We start from the raw sequence: 18905 nt of genomic DNA on the forward strand, positions 1-18905 counted from the left end.
CTCTACGGCATGCAAAACAAAGTCGTTTATCAGCGCAGCTGCAGGAGCAACAGCACAACCCCATTACCGAACTAGGGAAACAAGCGACCAGATTTAGATATAAACAACAGCCCCAATGCATGCGCATATGTAATCCCAGATTCCCAAATACATATAAGAACGACTACAGCACCCATTGCCTCTGTTTCATTGACTGAAAATACGCCCATAAAAACTTACTCAAGTTGTAGATATTAAGTTTTGCTTTATTTTAATTTTTCTGTTATTATCAGGAACAACTTAAATTAAATTTATATGAGTATTTACAAACTACTTATTCTACTGGTAAGTCTAATATACAAAACAAGTTGTAGAAAGATCAGAAAACTAATTGTAAGCCTAAAATTTCAAATTGTCATTTTATTTTTTAAAAAAAAAAGCTGTATAAAACGTAAATATAATAATAAAATTGTTAATATTTGGAATTAATAGATAGTTTTTCAGCAAAATTTTAATGAAATAAATTTTTAGTACAGAAAGGCTTTCCTTAACTTAAAGGCTTCATCAATTTGTTATATATTTTTCAAACAATTTTAAGAGCGCTCCTAAAGCTTATAACTGCAGTTTTATAGGCAACAGTCGATCGAAGCGGAAAAAGTCCAATAGTGCAGAATGGAAATTATGCAACGGCCTAAGAGTATGCAACACTTTGCGAATTGTTAACTTAGTTCGACTGCCTTGCGCAAGCAACTAAATTAACACTAATTAGAACATAATAACTATAAAATCGCAAAGACAAGTGCTCCAAACACTCAACATCTCATTGCCGGGCACTTGGCACTCAACAGTCCACGAGGCCGTCGAGCCATGAAGCGCAAGCCGAAGCCAGAGCCAGAGCCATAGGCGAGCAGCCAAGTCAAGTTCTTGGCTGCCACCATCTCTGACCGGCTGGACGACTGGCCGCCTGGGGCGCAACAACTACAACAACAAGCGCAAAGGCAAGCACACAACACAGCGAGTGCAAAACATGATTAAGAGTGAAATATTTATTTGCAGCACTTGGAGGCGCGCCACGGCAGCGCCAACAATTAGAAGCAAACTAGCAACAGAGCAGCAGCAAAACCTAACCCCTCAAGCTGAACACCTACCCCAACCCGCAGCGCTGCTACACTTGAGCCTGGAGGCAGCGGCAACACGGCTTAAACATGTAAATGGCTGCGCTAAGGCCTCAGGGCAAGAGGGAGCGATGATTTAATGGCTGCTAACGCGCAAAAAGAGAAGGCGAAACTGCAACAAGTGCAGCATGTAGCAAGAACCGGATGAAGAAGATAAAGAAGAAGTGGAGCACTCGGCAAAGTTGTAAATTTAAGGCTTAATTTAATTATATTATGAGTAGTTGCTGAATATGGTTTTATGTATAAAAATGACCATATAGAATGTATTAATGCTAAATGCTACGCCTAAACTTAGTATTCCTCCTCCTCGTCAAAGCCATAGCCAAACTCATCATCGTCATCTCCAGCACCCTGGTTTAGCATATCCTGCAGCGTGGCCTCTGGCTCCGGCTCTGGTTCGACTTCGGCATCGGCATCCTCTGCTTCAGCATCATCGTCCAGCTCATCTAAAAGACCGAAACAATAAATAAAGAATATGTCAGCAATAAAATTGCAGCCACGAGCTCACCTGGTTCCAGCGCAATCTCTGGTTTGGCCTCCAGCTGCTCCGCGGGCTCACTGACGGGCAGGCCAGCCTCTACTTTAACGCGCTTTCGACTGGGTCCTGGCATATCGTAGTTTGGTTTGCCGCGGCTGCTTTTGCTTGAGATGGGTCCCTCCTCCACAATGACGGGAGTCTGCTCCAGCTCCTCCAATGTCTTCGGCTTGGGAGCATCTTCAGCTGTCTCACTCTCGCCCGAAAACGAGCCCATGCCCTCTGTAAGAGTTTTTAGGATGTCGTAATTGATTTTACTGGAGATCTTCTTCTCCTGCAGCATCTTCTCGATGGCTTCACCAGCGGTAGACGATGGACCGATGACCTTCTTCCTTGGTTTGCGCTTCTTCTTCTCAGGCTTACCCTCCTCACGCTCCTTGGCCAGCCGTTCCTCTCGCTCCTTTTGCTCGCGGAGAAACTCTGCGTTTAAATTCTTCCACATGCTGAGTTTTGTGTCGGCCTCCTGCTCCGTTAGCACGTACTGATCAAGTTCCTCGTCGTTCAAATCGTCAACAAATAACTCAGTCTCCATTGGCTGCTTGGCGCGCTCTACGTCCTCCAGCTCACTTTCGGTTACACGGCAAATGGCCTCGATGTCGGGACGCAGACCCTCGATTACGGCGCTGGTCATGACTGCTTGGGGCTTAGAGTCCGTATCCGTGTTGTTTACAATAAACTCTTGAATAGCTTCGGCATTGGATGCCTCAATGAATTCTCTGGACTCCTGCATTTCAAGTTCCGTTTCCGACATCTGACTATGTTTACTTGACTGTGCAGACTCTTCCTTCTTGCCTTTTGTCACTTTTCGCAAAACGCTTTCAGTGTATTTGCCAATATCTTTTTCCAAATGCGCATCGATCTCCTTCTGCAGCTCCGTCAGCTCATGCACGCCCATCTATGACATTAAAGCTAGATCAAATCAATTATATTTACGTTCAATATGTACTCACATTTTGTATGAGTTCGCGATCCTTAATTCGCGCTGCCTTAAACGAGGGCGGGTCCTGTTCACGCTCCAAGTCGACGGTCATGAACTCCTCCAGTGTCAGACCACCCGACGGTGTCTCAGCGAACTCGGAAAGGCGCTTACGCAGCGTGGACTCATGTATTTTAACTACACCGATGATATCTGCGAGGGTGCGGCTAAACTCGTGCATGCGAGCGGCAATCAACAGTGCTGAAAATTTCAAAAGACAACAAATTAAATAAAAATCAACTAAAATTCATTTACGGAAAACTCACCTGCTCCGCAGAGTCCTGTGGGTCGACGTCCCGAGTGCATACAGTCCTTCTTCATGCGCTGCACAATGCGCAGCGCCGTCATGGACACCTCATGGGTCTTGGGCCCCAGCTGCAGTCGGTTCGCGAAGCGCATGATGTACAGACATGGATCTGCAAAGGCGTGTAAATGATGCAATAAGGAACTTGTCAATTAAGTACACAACAAGTTTTTTCTTGGCTGCCGAACCTCATGGCCACAAAAAAAATTGATAACAAGCCGCAGCAGAAGAAGTCGTTCAGCGACCTTCAAAGCGCCTCTAAGCAATGAAATCGAAAATAGCCAATAACCGGCCATGCGAAAGCCGAAAAACAAACTTGAACCCGAGCACCAAGACGATATTTTTTTTAATTCATTCAACTTTTACAAGACGCTGACATTGAGCGTAGTCACGAAAGACAAAAAGAGAGACACAGAGAGAGAAAGAATGAGAGCGGCTTGAGATCGAGTCAAAGATTGAGCACAAGTAAGAGAAAGAGAGAGAGAGAGAGAGAGTGAGAGCGAGTTAGTATGTTTTTTAATAGCATGCGATAGATTTGAAAACCGCAGCAATATTGCGCATACGTCACGTTGCCTCACGTTGGGCACGTCTTTTTGGCCATTTCTATTTGCCTCTTAAGCCGGCAATTAGTTCTACTTGGTCTGCAAAATGCAAAAAGGTGACACAGCAACGCGCAGCAATTAGTAACTGGCCCAAAAGCAAATAGCAACAACAACAACAACAACAACAACAAAGAAACCGCCAACACACACGCATAGCAAATAGACTTTGCACAAAACGCACTGGAAAATTAAAATTATGTGCGAAAAGAGTGCGAAGACCACAAACTTAAACCCCAAATACCAAATACAAAATACGAAGTCCACAATAGACCTAAACTAAACAACCTTGCAGTCAACTGCGCCAAGCGAGCCGGTGCTAATATTTGACAAGCGTGTGACTAAAGCCACAGGGGCGCGTGGGGTCCAGTTGACCGTCAATCTTAAGCTACAAATTTGCATTTAACGATACGAATTTATATTGAGATGCCAAAATTATACGCACAGTGGTGCAGTCGATATGGGTGATATGTGTGGCGCGCCCATTAGCCTTCTGGGCAGGCCCTTAAGCCCTGTTTGTGCCACAACTTGACACACTGAGGCAGCCGTTAAACGGCGACGGCAATTACAAGCACAACAACAACCCCTTTGGCTGCGGCGGTTTTCACAGGGTCCGGCAAGAGTGCTCGAAAAAATATTTATTAAACCCTAATGAATGCGCATATTTAAGGCAGCCCAACCCCGCCTAAGTTCAAGCGGCCAACTCATGCGACTGTCGAGTGGGTCCACTTGAAAAATGATGCCGTTGTCGCTGCTGCGACTGCATTGACCCTTCTGTGCAGCATCCACTCATCCAGCAGCAGCTGTTGCAGTTGCTGCTCCCCCATATCTGACAGCAGCCCGCTGCGGGCGTGCGGCTGAGAGGGGCGGTGCGGTGCGGCCACGGTATCTGCTGCTGCTAATGGTTTCTTAATGTTTCCCTGTCCGCCGACGCCAGCGCTCATTGCAGGAGCTAGCGAAATTATTATTATTTAAACTTTATTTTTGCGTTTGTCATGACAGCAATTATCGTTTTGGGCGTGTTACACAACACCTCCTCCCCCCCAAAAAAAAACCCCCCGGGCTGCGCCCAGCGAACACATTGTTGCCCTTGCAAAATGCCAGCAATTTGGGCAAGCGCTTTCCTAGACGCAATTAACTCGGCTATGCGGCTTAATTGCTATTTAATTTAGCCACGATTCATTATTAACTAGCATTGTGCTGTGGTTTGCTTAAATATTAAGAAATAACCAAACCCGCCAACCTTCAATATCTGAATTCTGTCTCAATCAATTAGCAACAAATTAAGCGCAGCTTACAAATAAATAGATGGCTATAAAGATTGTATAAAATTCAAACGCAGGGCGCTTTGCATGAGTTCGGATCATAACTATTAAGTAAGCCTATTAAATATGCCAGACTGAAACCTATAAACATAAAACAAATCAAACATAATACAATTCAGTTTGTATATTATTTTCATGGTTTTATATATGTGTGATGTATTTTTATGTCCAATATAGGTTATTTTGCGAATATAAGAAACATATATATCAGGAGAGACACCTTGCTGCAAGGCTCTTCTCATATTTTTAAAAGGGTCTAACTAAATGAATTATACAAAAATTAACGCTATTCCAGGCTGGGCATAAAAATCAAATTGAAACAGTAAACTACATTTTATTCACACTCTACCATCAAACAAAAATAGGTAAATAAAAAATCGCCAAACGAAATAAATACAAATATCGCATGCGATAAATGCACAATTCATGCGTCTCTCAAGGCAACGCAGTCGCCCCGCTCGCAGACGAAATACCTGAGAAACACCTGAGCGTCGATCGTCAAGAAGCTGAATCGCTGCTGTCGTCGTGTCATTTCGAATTCGTTCGTTGACTCGCGAACAACTAAAAGCAACAGCAGCAGCAGCAGCAGCAGCCGTAGCCGCAGCAGCAAAAGCGAACGACGCGCATGCGCAAAAATCACATGTAAAAAAAATTTTTAACATTTTTTTATATTCAATTGTTGTTGTATGTATGTGTGAGTGTGTGCGTGTGTTTGTCTTGAAATTGTTGAATAAATATTATTAATTGCAAAGCGCGCGTTCTTCTGTTGACGTTTTAATTTATGTGCAATTGAGTTGAGAGCCGGCAAAGTGCGTGTGTATAAAAAAACTAGATATACTATATACATATCTAAAAACAAACAAATTCACAACGTTGTGAAGTGCACTGCAATTAAAAAACACAACAAATAAATTGAAATAAATCACATGTTTAATTATAATTTCGCCGGTTATATCTCATAATAATTATCTCGCAGCCCTCTCTCCCTCTCTCTATCTCTCACTTACTCAATCTATATCTTTCTCTCTGCGCTCAGCAGGCCGATGACTTTGGTCGTCTTGCCTGTTGACACATTTTTTTTTTAATAATAATGTGCATATAATATATGACGTCAATGTAAACAATATTTTTGAATCAATAATAAAACAAAGAAGCATTTGATCAGAAGACAACTTTTTGCAGAAAAAAATGTGTATTTAAGCCAAGCTCAGACTGAAGCTGGACAAAGAAAGTGTTAAAAATCTGTTTAAACAGAATACTAAATGCGTATACAGAAATTAGCTAATGCTAAATCAAACAAAATAAAGTTCAAGTTTTGCCACAAGTCGCACGAGTAGATCAGAATGTTAAGCTGTCTGAATAACTTAAACAACTTGACTAACTAAAAAACCTTAAAATATAAAGTGTGCCAAATGATCGAGCATATTTTTGACAACCCATTGATTGGTCATTGTGAGTCCCCACTCTGAGAAGCACTTCGAGTCTAATGAGTGATTACTTGTGCTGTCTCAACAATACTTACATATTTTTTTTCTCGATATCATGCAATCAAAGTTAATTTAACTGAAATAACAAACTATAATGTATATATTCTAAATAAAATAAATAGTTGCAAAAAAAATGCTAAAAATAAACATTATTATTACACTTGAAAATATTTAATAGATTTCTTTCCATCTATCGCACTAAAGTTAATACAGCAGAATCCCTAAGCGAATATTATTTCTATATAATCAATGCATCGAAATGTTGCCAAGGTGCATATTCAATTTGACAACATATATATATATATATATTTTATACTATCTACTTATTATCTCAATTTTCTTCGAACCTTACAAAATTTCTTTGCGCTTGTCTCGTCATATAATAATTTACTCTAAGCTGTAATTTACAGTATTTAATTATGACCAATTTGTTAAGGTGTTTTTGTTAATAGTTGGTTTAGGCACGGAAATTGTGGAGAAGCCGCTTGGAACGCGCAAAGATCAGGCAGCGAATATACTCATCTATGACAAACAAACAATTCCATTTAGTTTGCGCTCGTTGCCAATACCAACAAAAACAACAAATACAAATTGCCCCACCCGTTGTTAAGACCACAGAAAAGTAAAAAAATAAAACTGTCTTCCTATTCTCGTTTTGCGAATGGTTCATTGAAATTCTGGTCGGAGAAGCGCGCGACTTGAGACATGAATATTTAAATATTATATAATACGAAAATAGAAGAGGAGGAAAAAACATTTTTGGACAGTCCCAGAAAACCTGATGACAATTCAATGCGCCCATAGAATATCGAAGCGCTTAAGAAATTGAGCAAACAAAGGCACAACAACAACAACTTTGAAACTGGTTTTCGCAACAAACTAATACTAGAAAAACAAATATCAGAAATCATATATTAAATTTAGAGTCTGTTGCAGGAAGACAAATACAAAATTATGCGCATGACTTTAAGCTTGATAAAGAACCCAAGAGTAAAGCGCATTGTGTGGGGGGAATTTTTGGGCTCATTGTGAAACACTTTTGAAATACTTCAAAAGCCAAACAAAAGTCAAAAAATGTTAAGTCGGCAAGTCATTAGACAAAATACAGCATGACTTTCCAAAAAAAAAAAAATAGAAAAAAATGCGATATATATGTATATACATGTATGTACATGCATGTAATTGCATATAAAGAAATATTAATAAAAACGAGTAGATTGTTGTACAAGTAGAAAAACTGCACACTAATGTCTATAAAATTATCTGCAAATCAAAGCGTCTAAACCGCAAGGCCCCAACCGACCGACAACCCGACCGCCTGACTGACAGACAGTCTGACAGACAACCCCCAAGCGACCGACACCTGACTGCTTGGCTGCCTGCCTGAATGATTGCGAAACCACCTAAGGGCACTCGAAACGAGGCATAAAGTAATTTGACAACACCTAACAGATACACAGCAGATTCAAAAATACTAAAAAAAAAAAGCAAAAACGAAAAGATGAGCTAAGATCATAATGACGAGTAGCAGATACTCTGAAGGGCAAGCTACTACCTCCCTTGAATAGGTAAAGAGGGAAAAACTTTGAGGTTTCTTTCAGAATCATGTAAATGTAAGATTAAAGAGGAAAAGTGAACAGTTCACAAGAAAGATGTACGATCAAAGATGTTTTTTTGATACTCTTGTAGAGACTTCTATAATTTTGTCATGAAATGTGTTATGCATAAAAGGCGATATGTTCGACCCCATAAAGTGCATATATTATAGATCAGCATCAACCGTCTGTGTGTTTCCTTAGTTCTAAAGTTATCATAAAAATAATATAATACACTATTTAAAGATATGTACGTAACAAATATAATATGAATCACAGGCAGTAGGGAGTGGAAATCTATTGAAGATACAGACCAAGTCCGCATATACAATAGGAAATCGAGCAGGAAATAACACTAGAACAGCAGTACATTTACCTAAAAAAGTTATTGGTAGGCCAACAAACCGTACGATATAGTTCAAATGCCCTTTTTTGCGCCAAACGATCTGACAAGCTCTCATAATTAAAGCGCGAAATCGTCAAATCAACAGCCACGTGAGCGAATGGCTACTCAGCTGCGATGGCTTAGATTTAAGGCCAATCTTTTGGTTCACGTATTGCCAATAACTGTTTTTGCCGCACAGTTTTTTGGGTAATTCGAATCGCTGCTCTCTACTGTATTTCGCTAATCAGCTAAATGCGTTGCGATTGCAAAATCAGACTGCAAATGAAAATGCAACAAAATATATTTTTAACGTGGCCCGTAAAATGAGTTAAGGTATAATGAGAAAACAAAAGAGGAGACCAATTTAGCAGCTCCACCAAGCCAACAAAAAAGACAACTCTTCATTTTTTTCTTGGTTTTATTTTTTATTTTTTGCCCTTTCTTGACTTTTGCATTGTGCGCGTGTAATGAGGAATTAAAATCGAAAGTGTTACGCGGGCGTTGTTTTGGGGTCTCACTAGGGTCTGGGTCTGTCACCGTCTCATGTCTGTCCAACCGTCTGTTTGTCGGTCCGCCTGTCGCTCGTCGGTGGTTGTGGTCCGACCCGGCTTGGTCAAAGTGGGTCGACATTTGCAATTAAAGAGGCAATGAAAAATGTAATGAAAACAGAGCCAACAAAATACATAAATTAAGAAAAGGGCGCGTAAAGTTAATGCAAGCGGCAAATTTGAAATGCGTTTCCAAATGCAAAAGCCAAAGCGGAACACAAATTAACCAAGAACTGACTACAAAATGCGAAATGTGCATAAACAAAAAACAGAAAACAAAAACAATAACAAAACGAAACTGAAGTCTACAAGTGATGAGCACTAAACGTGACTTGGTTGTCAAGTCGAGAAATGCATTTAGCATAAATTGAAAGTATTTGTGGAACTACGCGTATAAATGGGTATATATCAAAGATTGTATATAGCAGATGCACTCTTATGGATCACAGATATACTTACATATATGTGACATACCTAGAAGCAGACTGATGTACATAGGAATTACCCTAAAATGCACGTCTCACTTTTTTTAGGCCCCCAAATACTGCAAAATTAACTCTGAATCATTTCTGTTAAATTTTTGCTTTATTGTGCATTGTGCAGCACTGAAAACGCAACTTTTTCAACACTAAGCAGCATTCAGCGTAGAGTGCACATACAGCATATAGTATATAGCAGATATATACTCAGCTACATGGAGCAGGGGTATGTATGGATGTATTTTTTTTATTTTAAAAAATATACCCGGCTTATTGAAATTGTCGGGACGTTGGGTTACGGCTTGGACTTATAAATTTGTATTTGTTTGTAAACATATCATTTATTTTCAAAATGCGAATGAAACAATTTAATTTGTTATTTTTTCAAATGTGCAATCGACATCAACCAATATTGATACTGGATCTCCAGCAAAAGAATTTTATTTTGATCCCAATCGTTTTTTATAATATGGTTCGGTTCGGTTATTTGTCGCTGAACTGTATTGGTTTCTAGTATTTGGTTCAGATCGCAGCCTTGATTTTAATAGTATATAGGATACTATGTATATAGATTTATATATCGCAATCAGATTTGAATTAACTCTGCAGTTAATTATATCACTTTATACAAACAAGCTTAGCTCCGGTCAAGCTAGGCTGGTCAAACCAGCTGTTCGTAGCTTACCGAATTCAGTTAGTGATCAGCTGAGGTAATGTTATAATTAGGAGATCTACAAAATGCTGCCCCGGAAACAATCGCATGCCAAATTTTCATCGGGTGCCAACTAATTATTTGTTAGATTTTTGCGGGGCGTCGTCGCTTGTTGATTATTAAACGCACTCCCGCATCCCCCGCTGGCAGTCAGCATGTCGAGCGGGTTGTCAGCGGCATGACACCACGAAATGTGTTGTCCAGTGTCTATAAGTGTGTATGTGTGTGTGTGTGTGTGTGTGTGTGTAGTGTTGCCGTTTTGTTTTGGTTACGGACTTCGCATTGCTGCCAATTAAAAGTGGCCGCTTGCATAATTTCCGTAGCTCGGCGCAGGCATCCACACGGGCATCTCGACGACAGGTGTGGATTCTGCCTGAGAAATGACAGTTAAAATGAAAGCAAATGCGGGGAGATCGGATAACATGGGAGCAGAGCGACCCGAAAAACGCCAAGGCCGAGCCAGTTTAAATGATTTCCTGTAGCTAATCCAAAAGCGACAAATGCGTGTGGAAATGAAAATGGGAAGTGGAAGTGAAAGTGCAACGCACAGACCGCAAACCGAGATTTCGGGTTAGAGAAACAGCAGATAGACAGATAGATATAGAGAGTGTGTGCGTGTGTGTGTGTGTATGTGTGTGTGTGTGCGAGTTCAGTGACTGTATTATCATATTATATAACCTAACGCTTTGCCTTTTGATTAGTTGCAGTGCCAGAGTGCCGTGGGAGTCGGAAACGAGGAGCGTGCGTTTGTAAACATGCCACATTTCGCAACGATGATGCTACAAAGATGATCGAAGCCTTTGCAAACACCCTGAGCAGTCATCTGGGGCGTCATCTATTCTACTGGGCGATCGATACAACGAAGCCAAGAAGCGTCAACGGCGCCAACTACGGCCTCAATCTGCGTCTCTCCGAGCTAATTAACAAATTTCACGGTCCCCTCGAACGGGGCGTGCAGGTGCTGGATCACCTGTTAACGCTCGAAGAGGACGACTTTGCCGGCCATTGGGGCAGCGCCTATGCGCACAACTATGAGCCGGAATACGCGGCACGCGTCCCGGAAAACGAGGAACTGCCGCCGCCCGAGCAAGATCAAACGGATCAGCAGCATCAGCAGCAGCAGCGCCAGCGCAACAGTAAGTATTGAGCATGTGGGAAATCCGTAGGAAGCTACCCATTGAAAATTCGTTGAAGCAAAGGTCAACAACATATTTGTTGTTTTCTTTCTTGGCTAAGCCGGCTGCACATAAGCAGAAACTGGTTTTGTGTGTGTGCGTGTGTGTTCAATTTGTAAAAATCTGAGCTGTGTGTGTGTGTGTGTGTGTGTTTTTAGTGTGCTAAGAAATCAACAAACCTTCAGCGATGACAGCAACGATGCCCAAACAAGCAACCAAATCGATTTCAAGTTCAAATTTTTGGTGGTCATATTAAATATGCGCAGCCCAGCCATAATCAATAGCTGTATTCAAACAACAAAAATATGAGTCAAGTTTAAAAACTAAAAGCATGGGCTAATATGTACATGATGCTGCCTCTGCTACCGAACAAGGCTGTGGTAATGTTTGGAATTCACGTACGCATTGACGTTTTTTATGGGGCAGCACAAGTGCAGGAGCGCGAGCGCAAGCGCGGGCACAGCGTTTCAAATTGGCATGACGGAAATACATATTAGCCGCGACCATGATATAATCAATGAATTGCGGCCCAAGCCGCTTGCGAAACTGACGTAAAGCCAAAGTAAATTGAAATTCAGCTCATTCAAACTCAAAACACGCGCGCCATAAGCCACCAAGAAGCTGGCTGCTATATCACACACCAGACAGATGCATTGTCTGTCTAGTGTGGATGTTATGTGTATATCGACTATCGTCCGACCGCCACTGTCTATCGAGTTATCTATGTGCCGACTACTGAAAGTTCTTTCAGGCCGATATACGCAGTTTTCTTTAATTTTTAAAATGGCACTATAAATGTCGCCAGTTAATTGAAAACAAATTGGATGCACTCATTTCAAAGTAAAAGCAGAGTGCCCACATAGAGTTTTTTTTCCTAAAAGTCGGTTACTGACCTTTCGGAATTTTCCATTCTCTGACTGCTGTGCAAACAATACAAACAAACACAGCGTAGTCATGGCTAGCAGCAGCAATAGCCATAATAATAGCAACAACAACGCCTTGAATCGATTCTCGTTGAAAACAACTAACAAGCGCAATCAAGAATCCATGTCACACTCCCAGCATAACGGCGGCTGGATAAATGGTAAGAAAAGTGCATGCAAATACACAAAATAGCAGGTGCGTCGTCTCAGCGAGTACCTGTGTGCGTGTGTGTGTCCGTGTTATCGATTTTTCACAAAACAGGCGACGACTGTTGTAGTATGTGTGTGACAGTTGAATAGGAGGTAGGGCTAAAGGGGTGGATTTTGTTTATTATTATTTTTATTTACTTGTTGAATTTGTCTAGTTCTCAAAATAATTAAAACACATAATTCTGACATTTGAAAAACCAACAAAGTGAAAATTTGATAATCCGCTCCGATTAGCATTTCACGCACATACAAACAGAAACGCACATTATTATTAATATCAAGGAGGCGCACACAGACAACGCTGCTTTGGGGTCCGTGCTAAAAGTCGCGAGCTGCAGATTTAGCAACAACAGCAGCGCCAACGTCAACGCAGCTATTTTTGGACGTTCCACATTACGTTTGGGTTTGATATGGGGGAGCGTTTCAGAAGGGGGCCGCCATTGCTGCAGCCACGGCGAATGGGGACACCGATGGGAACTGGCGGCGCAGTAGCGGAAGTGAGGCCGAGGCGGCTAGTAGTTGCTAAATGCTGCAGCGAATTCTGCAGAAGCTGGCGGAGTACGGTTGGGCATGGTTTAGATATAAATATGGAAATCTATGCTAATACAGTATATTGAACAATTCTACGTTGCAGTGGAGACGCTTAACAATGGCAACGGACTGTTGCACTCGCCGCCGCACAATCATCAGCAGCAGCAGCAACAGCAGCGTGGTGCCGCAGTAACATCTCCAGGTGCGGGTTCTGGCAGCGCCGCCGATCATAATATACAAATAACACAGCCCATAAGTGCGCCGTCTTCGCCCTTGGCGTCCCCTGGCGCACTGAACAGCAGCAACAGTGGCAGTAGTCCCACCACGTTTTGCCTACCCTCCAGTTCAGCGGCCGCAGCGGCCATTGCCTCGGCAGCGGCTGCGGCAAACGCAGCTATCGCAACGTCAACGCCCAGCAGCGGCAGCGGATCATATGTGTGCGCAGCTGGCAGCAATAGCAGCTATGCCGCCGTAGGCGCCTCCAATGCAATTGACACGGCCGATCCAAACTGGCAGGCCAGCAAGGCAACCGTGCTGGAGCGCAATGCGGCAATGTTTAACAATGAGTTGCTGTCAGATGTCAAGTTCATCGTGGGCAGCGAGTTTGGTAGGCTATAACGAATCCCATAGGAGACAGCAAATTAATCGTATTCCTTTACAAATTCAATAGATTTTGATCCCATTCAGACTATACCCGCACACAAATATATACTTGCAACGGGCAGCTCTGTATTCTATGCCATGTTCTACGGCGGCTTAGCGGAGGACAAGCAGGAAATCAAGGTGCCCGATGTAGAGCCCACAGCCTTTTTAACGCTTCTAAGGTAAGAGTCGTTTATTTAATTGCCTAATTCCAAATTTACTTAAAATCTCTGTAGGTATCTTTATTGTGATGAAATCAAACTGGAACCTGAACACATACTGGCCACTTTGTATGCAGCCAAGAAATATATTGTGCCACATTTGGCGCGCGCCTGCGTCAACTATCTGGAAGTAAAGCTGACGGCAAAAAACGCCTGCCTACTTCTCAGTCAATCGCGTCTTTTCGAGGAGCCCGAACTGATGCAACGTTGCTGGGAAGTGATCGATGCTCAGGCCGAGATGGCGGTTAAGTCCGAAGACTTTGTGGACATTGACCTCAAGACTTTCGAGTCTATACTGTCACGCGAGACACTAAACTGCAAGGAGATACATCTATTTGAAGCTGCGCTCAATTGGGCAATCAATGCATGTGAGAAGATGAGCATCGACGAAACGTCGCCAAACAAGCGCCGAGTTCTGGGACAGGCGTTGCATCTGATACGCATACCGACCATGACCCTGGAAGAGTTTGCTAATGGTGTAGCCCAAACGGGCATACTCACATCCCAGGAGACAATTGACATGTTCTTGCATTTCACAGCCAAAATCAAGCCCACTCTCAGCTTCCCCACGCGACCGCGAGCAGGTCTTAAAACCCAAGTTTGCCATCGCTTCCAATCGTGCGCCTATCGGTCAAATCAGTGGCGCTACCGGGGCCGCTGTGATTCCATACAGTTCTCAGTAGATCGCAGGTGAGTCAAACAGAAATATATATACGATCATAAATAATAAATAAATACTTTTGCCTCCCCTTAGAATTTTCATTGTGGGCTTTGGCCTCTACGGTTCTTCGACGGGAGCGGCCAACTACAATGTTAAAATTGAACTGAAGCGATTGGGGCGTACGCTGGCAGAGAATGATACAAAGTTCTTTTCAGATGGGTCGAGCAACACTTTCCATGTGTTCTTCGAGAATCCCATACAGATCGAACCAGAGTGCTATTACACAGCGTCAGTTATACTGGATGGCAATGAGCTAAGCTTTTTTGGCCAGGAGGGCATGTCTGAAGTGCTCATGGGCAATGTTACATTCCAATTCCAATGCTCGTCGGAGAGCACCAATGGCACGGGCGTGCAGGGTGGCCAGATCCCCGAACTAATCTTCTACGGACCCACTACAGTAACCGCCCTAAACTCGCCCACAAGCTCAATATGCGCAACGCCCATAGGAGCGACACCGAATGTCACAAATGGCAGCAATGGGGCAACCGCAAGCAATTCGAGCAACAATGTTAATAATGCTACTGAAGAGTTGCCTCTTGGCAGCACGGCCGCCAGCAGCGATGGCAGCAACACCTGATGCGCGCAGTTATACTGTGCGGAGTGGCAGGGCGCATGCTATTATCGCCAGCAGCCGCAGCAGCAGCAACAACAGAAAAGACCAACACAGACGCAACAACAAGAACATACACAAAATCGAAACTCATGGGTTTTCAGTGCAACACAACAAAGCAAATTGGAGTTTTAAGGATATCGATATTAGTATGATATATAAGAATGATATATATCTGTATGATATATATATACATAAAGTTATTATATACACACACACCTATACGACACACGTAGAGCGCTCTAGTTTTGGTAGTACATTGAGATATATATATATATATATACAAACATATAGTCTGTTGGTAAATGCATACAAACAAAATATTTTAAATTCGAAAGCGTAAACCCGCAGAAGTCAACCATATACACACATACATACACTTATACTAAATACGTTCCAAAAACCTGAGACGTGAAAGCCAGCATGTAAGGTAATCAGAGGCATCTTCAATAAGCAAGTAAACAACGGGCAATCAGTCAAGCTAATGATAACTAAATATATTCTAAACAAAATTGAATGCAAAACACGACATACAAACATATTTTTTGCCAGCATATACTAAACATATAAATAAATATTGATATATACTATATACACTTGAAAGAGTATTATGTTGAAGTATGCGTACGAATTTGAAAGCCAAGTTAAACATTTAATGATGTACACACTTAATTAGGATTTGCCAAACTCTCAAATAAGAAAGACAATGATATTATGCGCAAAAATTATCTTTATGCATATCTTGTAGTGTGAATTTGTAGTTGCATTAGTTGCACAATATGACGCATCTCTTCAAGCCAGACGTACTCATTTTATACTTGATTACGAAACTTTCATATAAACCCATACTAAAGCCTTTCCTATGATATAAAACCAACCAATTTTGCATCAATCTGCCCAGGCTGCTCTACGCAACAATGATATTTCTGTTCAAGTTTTTGATTTCTTTGGAAATTGTACTGATTTTTGCTTTTCAAATAAAAACGATCGTTTTTATACATATAATTTAAGACGAATGTTATCCTATATTGAATATGAAATCTTTGAATTGTGTATTATGATTATTAACCAATAAAATACATTATTAGATTTTTTCGAATTTAAACAGCATTAGATTTGCATGTGACTATGGGAACGACGTCTTTGACGTCTTTGGTCTTGACTCGCTCCTCTCATTTTTCCCTCACTTTCTCGTTTCTATCACTTTGCCCCTCTTACGCATTTCTATCCGTACTTCCTAAACGCTAATTACTCAGACCGATATGGATATTCATTGAACATTTTGTAAGAAAGGGAGTATTTAGGGGCTTTTCTGATTGTGTTTTGGAAATACTGATATGGGGGTATTACTAATTGAAAGGTATGCAGCTAAACCAGCAAGCACAATTGAAACTCACCCACGGATGGTATATTAATGCACAAGGCATGTGACAGCTTCAAGTAAGTGCGTCCAAGCTCGTACGAGCAAATCTGCTGTACATCACTTATGTCGATAAGAAGATCTGCAAGAACAAGACTCATTAATTGCCATTGTTTTGCCACAGTCAAGCACTGCCCACTTACGTGAGGTGCCCTCAGTGCGGCAGGTCATGTACACGCAAGCAGCATAAATGTGGGTGCTCTTGCGGCCACGCGTTAGATGACGATGCAGCGCCATCTTGAAGAAGTTGAGAGCTGTGTCCGCGTAATGCTGGGTCAACTGCAGCTGCTGGCACAAGAGCGTTATGTCGCGCTTAGCCTTCTTGATTGTTACCTCGCGAGACTCTGTGCCGGAGCCAACTTGGAATTTGCCATATCCATAATTTGTGGCACCGCCCGAGGACTCGGCGGAAACAAACTGTCCAATGGCGGCGGCGCCATGGCCCATTTCTTCGAATTGCACCTCGGAAACAATGAGCGAATCCTCCAGCACAGAGCCGCAGTTCATGCAGACTAAAAGCAGCGTCAAGGATTATTAAGAGGTGGCATATATTAAGTCGGATATAGTTACCGCGATCGCCGCGTGCATTATCCTCCTCGATCTCATTAGATCCGCAGTTGCGACACTTTAATCCCGTCGACATGATGTTTATTCAGCTACTCGATAATAAGAAAATATCTAGAGAGTCCTAAATGGGAGTACAAAATAGCAACTCGAGTAGGCATAAGGACCGTCTTTCACGACATTTTAATTATACATATATACACAATTTTATTTAAACTAAAAATAACGCCGCACGCGTTTTTGCAAAAGCGCAAAATACCAATAATCAGCTGTTATTTCTAGTACGCTGTTAACAAATAAAGCCCGATACGCAAAATCTTTCAAGCAATGCAGCAATAAAATTTTATTTGAATAAATAAAGCATTTGAAAATACAAAACCTTGTCTCCACATTTAATACCGTCATTGATAAATATGTGTATATTTTTTACATCATTACAATATATTAAAAACAGTATTGACTAAATACGTAAAGGAGACTGTCACCACAACTCTTATGAGTCGCATATCCAGCGCAGTGAACACTTACAACACTGCGCTGTCGATTTCGTGCACATACCAACACTGGATAATATTCAGCGAAAAAGCAACTGGGAAATCGACGAGCAGGCCAGGCGGCATTTAGAATTTGTTAAATTTGTATATCAAACGAGAAAACGAAAAGCATTCTTATGAGTATGGCTGACGGCGATAGTGCAATCCCTATAAGTGGAGAGGCTAAGCCAACAGCCGGCATGCAGATAATACCAGGAGAGCTGGTGGCTTCAATTGAGGAAATCGTTATGATTGATCCCGAATGCTATGAACTGGATCTGAATCATCGCCGCATAGATAAGCTGGAGAATTTCGAGCCACTTAAACAGATCGAGCGTTTGTATCTGCGATGGAATCTGATCAAGAAGATTGAGAACCTGGATATGCTGAAAACCCTTTTGGAGCTGGAACTGTACGATAACCAGATCACAAAAATTGAGAATCTGGACAAGCTAGTTAACCTGGAAATACTGGATCTCAGCTTCAATCGGCTGACCAAAATTGAGAACTTGGACAAGCTGCTCAAGCTTGAGAAGCTCTATTTTGTGGCAAACAAACTCACCGTTATCGAGAACGTCGGCATGCTGACTAATCTGACCATGCTGGAGCTTGGCGACAACAAGCTAAAGAAAATAGAGAACATCGAGACATTGGTGAATTTACGACAGCTGTTTCTGGGCAAGAACAAAATCGCAAAAATTGAAAATCTCGATACGCTAGTCAACCTGGAGATATTGAGTCTGCAGGCCAATCGTATAGTTAAGATTGAAAACTTGGAGAAGCTGACCAATTTGAAAGAGCTATACATATCCGAAAACGGCATAGAAACCATAGAGAATCTGTCCGAGAACAAAAACCTGGACACACTAGATCTAGCTAAGAACAGGTTGAAGCTAATTGGCAACTTGGAGGCCCTCGAGCAGCTGGAGGAGATCTGGCTGAATGACAATGGCATCGACAACTGGAAGAACCTCGAGGTGCTCAAGATGAACAAGTCGTTGCAGACCATCTATTTGGAACACAATCCAGTGGCGACAGATATACGCTATCGTTCCAAATTGCGCGATATCTTACCCCATTTGCAGAAAATTGATGCCACCCTGTGCGTGTTGCCGGGCGCACACGCGTAACGTTCTGGTTAATCTTATATCGAATTCATTAATTACATTAATATGAAACAAACTAAAAGTTTAAAAATATATATTCCAAATTTGAGTTTTTTGCTTATGTTTTCTTCGAGCGGGTACTTACTAGAT

General features: G+C 41.9%; 3 protein-coding genes across 6 annotated transcripts; 2 read left to right on the top strand and 1 right to left on the bottom strand.

The window, feature by feature from the left end:
- Positions 1 to 1054: 1054 nt before the first annotated feature.
- On the bottom strand, positions 1055 to 17349 carry LOC115771611 (transcription factor IIIB 90 kDa subunit). The gene is made up of 7 exons (XM_030717380.1): positions 17123 to 17349; positions 16696 to 17064; positions 16530 to 16634; positions 2932 to 3081; positions 2640 to 2866; positions 1663 to 2584; positions 1055 to 1600 (listed from the first exon to the last, which is right to left on the bottom strand). The coding sequence occupies exons 1-7, from the start codon at positions 17193 to 17195 to the stop codon at positions 1446 to 1448; spliced, it is 2001 nt and encodes a 666-aa protein (XP_030573240.1). The 5' UTR covers positions 17196 to 17349; the 3' UTR covers positions 1055 to 1445.
- On the top strand, positions 5442 to 15875 carry LOC115771610 (BTB/POZ domain-containing protein 6-B). Of its 4 annotated transcripts, XM_030717376.1 has the most exons (6): positions 5442 to 5535; positions 10801 to 11235; positions 13042 to 13545; positions 13609 to 13762; positions 13817 to 14491; positions 14556 to 15875. In XM_030717376.1, exons 2-6 carry the CDS (start codon positions 10887 to 10889, stop codon positions 15097 to 15099), a joined length of 2226 nt encoding a protein of 741 aa, XP_030573236.1. In that variant the 5' UTR covers positions 5442 to 5535; positions 10801 to 10886; the 3' UTR covers positions 15100 to 15875. The 4 variants fall into 4 exon arrangements, with proteins under 4 accessions (XP_030573236.1, XP_030573237.1, XP_030573238.1 ...); XM_030717377.1 differs by lacking the exons at positions 5442 to 5535; positions 10801 to 11235 and adding an exon at positions 12547 to 12980; XM_030717378.1 differs by lacking the exons at positions 5442 to 5535; positions 10801 to 11235 and adding an exon at positions 12547 to 12965.
- A 332-nt stretch (positions 17350 to 17681) lies between the features above and the next one.
- On the top strand, positions 17682 to 18864 carry LOC115771598 (protein phosphatase 1 regulatory subunit 7). Its single transcript, XM_030717353.1, has one exon. The coding sequence runs from the start codon at positions 17787 to 17789 to the stop codon at positions 18777 to 18779; it is 993 nt and encodes a 330-aa protein (XP_030573213.1). The 5' UTR covers positions 17682 to 17786; the 3' UTR covers positions 18780 to 18864.
- Positions 18865 to 18905: the final 41 nt, after the last annotated feature.

This window comes from Drosophila novamexicana, unplaced genomic scaffold (assembly GCF_003285875.2).
Source record: "Drosophila novamexicana strain 15010-1031.04,08,12 unplaced genomic scaffold, DnovRS2.1 tig00000108-arrow-pilon, whole genome shotgun sequence".
NCBI lineage: Eukaryota > Metazoa > Arthropoda > Insecta > Diptera > Drosophilidae > Drosophila > Drosophila novamexicana.

Bases quoted from the DNA above. Each gene is read 5' to 3' on its own strand.
- LOC115771610 (XM_030717376.1), top strand. From the start codon at position 10,887: ATGATCGAAGCCTTTGCAAACACCCTGAGCAGTCATCTGGGGCGTCAT. The intron at 13,546-13,608 runs GTAGGCTATAAC...CAAATTCAATAG, and splicing joins CATCGTGGGCAGCGAGTTTG to ATTTTGATCCCATTCAGACT. The intron at 14,492-14,555 runs GTGAGTCAAACA...GCCTCCCCTTAG, and splicing joins CAGTTCTCAGTAGATCGCAG to AATTTTCATTGTGGGCTTTG.
- LOC115771611 (XM_030717380.1), bottom strand. From the start codon at position 17,195: ATGTCGACGGGATTAAAGTGTCGCAACTGCGGATCTAATGAGATCGAG. The intron at 17,065-17,122 runs GTAACTATATCC...CGCTGCTTTTAG, and splicing joins TAATGCACGCGGCGATCGCG to TCTGCATGAACTGCGGCTCT. The intron at 2,585-2,639 runs GTGAGTACATAT...TTAATGTCATAG, and splicing joins ATCGCGAACTCATACAAAAT to ATGGGCGTGCATGAGCTGAC.
- LOC115771598 (XM_030717353.1), top strand. From the start codon at position 17,787: ATGAGTATGGCTGACGGCGATAGTGCAATCCCTATAAGTGGAGAGGCT.